Here is a 6,169-nt window from a genome sequence, read left to right on the forward strand (position 1 = left end):
TCGGCTTTCTTGATTGTGTGCACAGGGATAATTGCTGTGATTATTTTTAGTGCAGTGTAAATGCCACCACTTTCAACTGAGCCAATGGTGTGAATAAAAATAAAATAAAAATTTGGGATCTGTTACCCGAGTGAATTTGCACTGCTCATCGCAGTTGAGGCCTAATTGATGTGTTCTCGTTGACCTGTTGCTTTCCGCAGTTTTTTTTTGTTGCTTTCGAACCACAAAAATTAGCATAGAAAATCATGTGTTCTCGTGGATGTCGTATTGGTTTGAAATATAAACTGCTCATTTTGGAAAATTGATCCTGTTCATGTATGCAATTACCATGAACAATGGAGGCTGATTTTTATATTAAAAATTATTGCAAAGTGTGGAACACCACAAAATGGGTCAGTACACATACCTTAACATATATCGTATAGGATAACATATATCATACCCTTAACATTAATACATATAACATATACCCTTACGAGATATTGGAAATGACCTGTGTTTAAAAAAAAAAAAAAATCGTGGACAATTTAACCATCCATATTGGACAATTTAACCAATCGGGGAGAGTGCTGTAAAATGTCCAAAATGTTGGAAACATTTACTATGGTTTTTGCTCTGGTGTAGATTATGTATGAGACATTACGTTCCCTCCTCCGCAAGTGTGGTTCAGTTCATGGATCCTTTAGAAGGTATGAATAATCAGATTCAAAACCTGATGACTCAGGTTCATTCAAATTTTTTACAGATGGATGTGCAAGCTTTAGTTGAGAAGTGAGTACTCGTCATTCGAGTTGCAAAAAGGACGCCAATTCTCTTTGAAGCATCGAGCCTGTGTGGAGACCAGCTACAACACTATAATGCTTCCAAATGCATGAAAAAAAAGAAGAACGGAAGATCCTACTTGAGAGAGGTTTAGTTGCATCACATTGCAGCTGAACAAAAATTTCTATAACATGCGTGTTTGTAAACTGAAGATTTGACACATGACCTGCAAGGTTGCTTCAGTCACAACAAACATTTCTATGTCTCAAATAAGCATGACCTCATAAATGTTCAATTCCTTTAATACACCATCCCTCCCCCCACATAATGCTAATCGTACGATATTAAATAAGACAGTTCGCTATGTATGTGTGTTTGTCGGAAAATCATAGAAAAAAAAACAGGGCTGGGCCGATCTCCATCAACTTTTGCATACGTGTTAGTCGTATCCACGGTCAGGTCATGGGCACAACCTCCTACACCCGCTGTAAGAGTTGTAGTAAGACGACTTAAGATTTTCGCCTGTACACATGCCACATTGGAAGTGGTTTACTGACCCCTGCAGCAGAGTAGAGGGGGGGGGGGGGGGGGGAGGGGGGGGAGGCTACCACGCCCCGCCTCCCCAAACCCCCAGTCTGCTCCCAATAGGGAGCGGATGTATGGTCTTGTGTGACGATCACTGTGTGGGAAATAACTTACTGAGACTGTTTCTTGTTTTGATTTTGAAGTTAAAAAGGTTAACTCCCCTTCCCTCCGCACCAAGTCCTCCTCCCATTTTATTAACCTGTGAAAATTCGCAACTTGAATCGCCAAAACTTGCTTGAGTTTGCTGTTAGTTCCTGGAAAAATGGAGAATAAATTGGCATAGGGGTATGTCATGTTTTTTCCCCCCCCCTGTGGTGCAGTTTAGTTCAGTAGATCATGCTTCACAAATATGGAACGGAATGTAATCTGTTGGCAAGGTTAGATTTCCTTGAAATATTTTCAGAGTGCGCCGTTACGATGTCCCGAGGTACATGCATGAAATGCCTCGCACTGGGGTATTACAGAATTTTTTTTTCATCCCAGCACCTTGGCTCATGGTCAAGTCAAACCTAATCCCAATGCACTCGCCATGTTTTATTCTTCCAATAATATTTGCCAGGCTATTTCAGTTGCGGGCAGAACTGGTCTGCTTGATGGGGGCCACTTTTGCCCCAACTGTGATTTGATGGCTTATAAATTGCGCCAATGATGGGGGTAGCGAGCCTTGATAAAGGCATCTGATGGAGCGGTGGGATGCAAGGACTGGTGGGCTGGCGATTAGGGTTTTGGTCCTGAATGAGAAGCTCTGATTGCTGGCTCCAATGCATGCTTTAGTTGGAAATGGTATGTGCACAAGCAGCTGCTGGATTGTGGAGCATTTTGGTGGTGGTGGTGGTGGTGGTGGTGGTGGTGGTGGTGGTGGGATAAGGGTGGAAGTGGGGTAAATACATGCCGCTGAAGCCCATGGGATGTGCAGCCTGTGTCTTGGGTAAAATCGGTGAGAAGGCAACAAGATATGCGTTATGTGATCTGCTGAGTCGACGAGGTGGCAAACGAGTGAAACGGACAAAAGGATTTCACTTCCCATCGCAGATGAAATGATCTTTGATATTTCAGGAATGAGATCTTGAGCAGAATTTGATGTTTGGAAAAAAAAAGGTATTTTGGCAAGGTTGTTCGGTTGTAGCATTTATGTCCCCACAACCTTGTGCGCCTCCTCACCCACCCTCGTTTGGCTCGTATGGTGGCTTATTTGAGCCCCTAACGGGTTTTCTTTCCATATGACCGGCTGAAGGTCAGCGATGCTGTGTCCAGTCTCCTTTGAAGCCTTCGCGCCTGTGTAATGCATTCCTGCATGCCTCACAATGTCAATTCCAGATGGTCTGCGATGCCCCCTACCTTTGTGATCTTCAGACAAACTGCATGCTTGGCCAATGGCCATTCATAGGGTCTTGTATCTTCTTTTCCATCAGTTAGTTACTCAATACAGAAGCAAAACCTCCATGCAGAATATGAACTGTTACAAAATGGAGCAGGAGGAGGAAAAATGGGAAGGGGCGCGGGGACGGAGTTGTGCATGGGTGTGGGTCGGTGGCTGGAGTGGTTAAAGGGGTTGGTTCTTTGGGTGGAGGGGATTGTAGAGATGTTAAGTTTAAAGGTGAGCGTGTGTTGTTTCTTATCTATTTGTTTCATTTTGTGAAACTTGCTTAGCAAATATGAATGTTCTGAACCCCGATTGGTTAAGGAATGTAAACTTTCACAACTACCTCGTACTCCTTTTTGTTTAGTTCTTCTTGGTAATGCCTTTCTGTTTGTCTCTGTCTCTGTCTCTGTCTCAGTCTCTGTCCCCTCAGATTACATGTTGTCTGCAAATGCAGAAAAATATGTCTGTGTTTTGGTGTCTTAATTGCTATTGTTATTGATTAAAATTAAATTCCCATGATGGTTCAGTCAAATAACTGATTTCTCGACATCGCGAGCTTAATGGTCAAAACTGACGACTGATCGATTCTCAGTTGAGGGTTTACAACCTCATCACGTTCAACCTGTTTGTGACTTGGGACAATGTGTTGCAGTCTCCCCATGCAGCAATGGTCAGGCCTACAACAAGCATATCGGGAGACAAACAGAACAGTATTTGGACTTGCAAACACGTATGATCACCTTTACCTTGCAATTCACGTCTTTGTGTGTTGTCTGGATAAATAAAGCTACGGTTTTTGTCCACGATGAAAATTCTGGTCTGCATGAGAGATAATCACTACAGAGCTGGAACAGAGCTGCATGTTGTGCTCATAATTTGTTCCTTGCACTATTACAATTACAATTGTACTGTTGTCGTGAGATTTTTGCCTGTGCTCGGACTGACCGATTCTGTAATGACGTACTTCACTTCACCTGTTTTTCTCAAAAACCCATCACCTGATTATGATGGTGAAATAAGGTGCGCGTGTGTGTGCATACATGCATACGTATGTAATTGTGCTACTGCTCATTTTGCTATTATTGCTAAAATCTGACTAGTTGTGCATTCCAGAAAGTTATTACTCGAAACGTAACAAGGAATATATGATGCTAAAATTGCTCAAAGGATGCATGCAGTAAGAAGCACTCGATCGTGTTTCTGCTGTCACCGCCTTCCATCCATAACCATCCTCTTACACAGCATCGGTTCTGCTGAAGTGGTTTCCATGGCTAAGAAGCAACTCTATTCAGTTTGTGTCTCTTGTCATTGGGTGCTTTAGGTGAGGGAAGGAAATTGGAATTTGCCACAATTCCGGTGCGCAGTGGCATGCATTATTTGAAAGCCACCTTGGGATCTTGAACGTCTGCAATTGGGATACCAGGTTTGATGTGCCGATGACTACGAACAGCATACTCATTGACGACCTTGCCCCAATGCCCCATGAAGCCCCAGGATGGCAGTTTTTTGGTTTGGTCGAGCAGCGGATGCTGACGTGACAGATCAAACTGGGTGTCTCTGAGCTACCTTGTCAGTCCTCACGGTGTTCCCATACGTGTGATGGAGTGGCTGGGGTGACGCCGTGGATAAGTAAACTGCATTGTGCTCATGCATTTCTGGTTGTCCAGCCTGCAGTCATGTTTTGGTCAACCACCCCTCAAATGCCTTCCACATAGTTTACTGTCACCTGTGCACCGAATATTTGTTTTGAGCCATCATACTCATACAAAAATGGCACATGTGACCAGTTTGTGCCGTGCATGCATTAGATTATCTAATGGTGTGCCGTTGATTACTTTGGGGAGATGGAAATGCTGCTCAAGCAGGCTTCAGCTTATGCAGATCGGTAAAGGTCTGAACATAATGGCGCATAGTGAGAACCACCATCGTACCTTGGACGAGACATTTAGTTCCTTTCTGCACAACCTTTCGTGACCGTGCATCACCGAGCTTCTGTTTTATGTCGAATGTGTATTTGGATGCCATTGAAGAGGAAGTTCTTTTTCAGTAGTACTGTGCCATGCATTTATTGTTGTGATGCCAATGTATCACATGTGCACAATCTATCCCTTATAATCAGTGTAATAATTGCCACAGTGTCATTTTTATCCACACAAAAAAAAATCTTCAATTTCTGATTATTGTCTCCAATATTATCTCCACACTTTTTGGAGAAAAAAGAAAACGGGGGATCTGTACTCTGCTCATTCTGTCTGACTGTCAAAATTCACCAAACTTGGTAGTCATGAATACCATATGGAAATAAGGTGCGAGAGCAGTACCATTTTTGGCCCCACCCATTGGGGTGCGGTCAAAATATGAATTACGAACACATTTTAAAACGTTTTTTAAATGAAACTGTACACACGATCAACATTGGGGGACACGTGAAATATGTAATTATTTTTTTGTATTTGACCCCCCAGTTCATGCCTAGGGGGTGAGGAATTTGAGACACCGAGGTCAAAATGGGAATTTTTTTCCCACTCCAAATGTGATATTGGGTCATTCCTGGTCGAACTTTTTCCCATCTTTCAACTTTGCTTTTGGTGGGAAGCATGGGGATTTGCAATGGCGTGCCATCATTACCTCCGCCACTGAAGGTGGATGGAGGTTACGTTTTCATCCTCGTCTGTTTGTCTCTGTTTGTTTGTGAACAGAATATCTCAAAACGTTGTGGTAGGATTCGGACAAAACTTGGTGGACAGCTTGTGTGTGTGACGAATCATTTCGATTTTGGTGAAGATCGGAATCCGGATCTGGATACGAGAATATTTAAAATTCTCATGTGATTCTTCACCATTGAGTGATGGGGCCAAAAACTTACATATAGCACGATGTTTATAAAAATTGGTTCGGTGAGTTGGTTCGGTGACGAGAACAAGCCGATTAGATTTTAGTTCAGTTCCGAATCCAGATCCGGTCTATCAGTGGGATACAAAATGTAAACTGTTCAACCTGGCAGAGGTTTGCGCTCCACCGAGTGCCGTTATAGTTCTAGTTTGTTTTTTTTCTGTCACTTTCTATGTCCCATGCATTTGCTGCAAAGTTCAGAGCTGTGGCTGAGCGATGGAAGAGTGAGTGCTCTGGGGTAATAAACAACCAAGTGCACATGTGGTTTGTGGTAAGGTGATGACTCGTAAGATTTCGCAACACAACGTGTTTTTTGTTTATCCACATTATCTTGATTTTTCAAGTTGTGTTCATGGTTTGCGGTTTGGCTCGGTGTTTGCACTGGCCCTTCCCACCTCATTCAAATCCAAGTTTCTATGAACGTTTTTGATGTGCGTGCTGAATCCAAAACCTGATGACCTCTGCAGTGTATTTGTAAAGTATAGGTCTGTTTGTTCACAACTTTAGTAAATTGTCTCATTGAGGGGAGAGATAGATCCAGTATATATTTCCATCACTTGACAAGCT

The 6,169-nt window shown here is 42.8% G+C and overlaps 1 protein-coding gene across 11 annotated transcripts in view; it reads left to right on the forward strand.

Annotated features, from left to right (window-relative positions):
- Positions 1-6,169, forward strand: part of LOC137415818 (repulsive guidance molecule A) — a 204,575-nt gene that overhangs the window by 174,423 nt on the left and 23,983 nt on the right. Inside the window, exons 1-2 of one of the 11 annotated variants that reach the window (XM_078779778.1) lie at positions 2,925-2,944; positions 3,363-3,440. The exons of 9 other annotated variants lie outside the window; for them this stretch is intronic. In XM_078779778.1, coding sequence (XP_078635904.1) covers positions 2,930-2,944; positions 3,363-3,440 — 93 coding nt within the window. In that variant the 5' untranslated portion in view covers positions 2,925-2,929. Of the gene's footprint in view, positions 1-2,894; positions 2,945-3,362; positions 3,441-6,169 lie in introns of those variants that run through there. One more of the 11 variants, XM_078779780.1, reaches the window with a different exon arrangement.

Source organism: Myxine glutinosa, chromosome 6 (assembly GCF_964187855.1).
Source record: "Myxine glutinosa chromosome 6, kmMyxGlut1.1, whole genome shotgun sequence".
In the NCBI taxonomy this organism is placed as follows: domain Eukaryota; kingdom Metazoa; phylum Chordata; class Myxini; order Myxiniformes; family Myxinidae; genus Myxine; species Myxine glutinosa.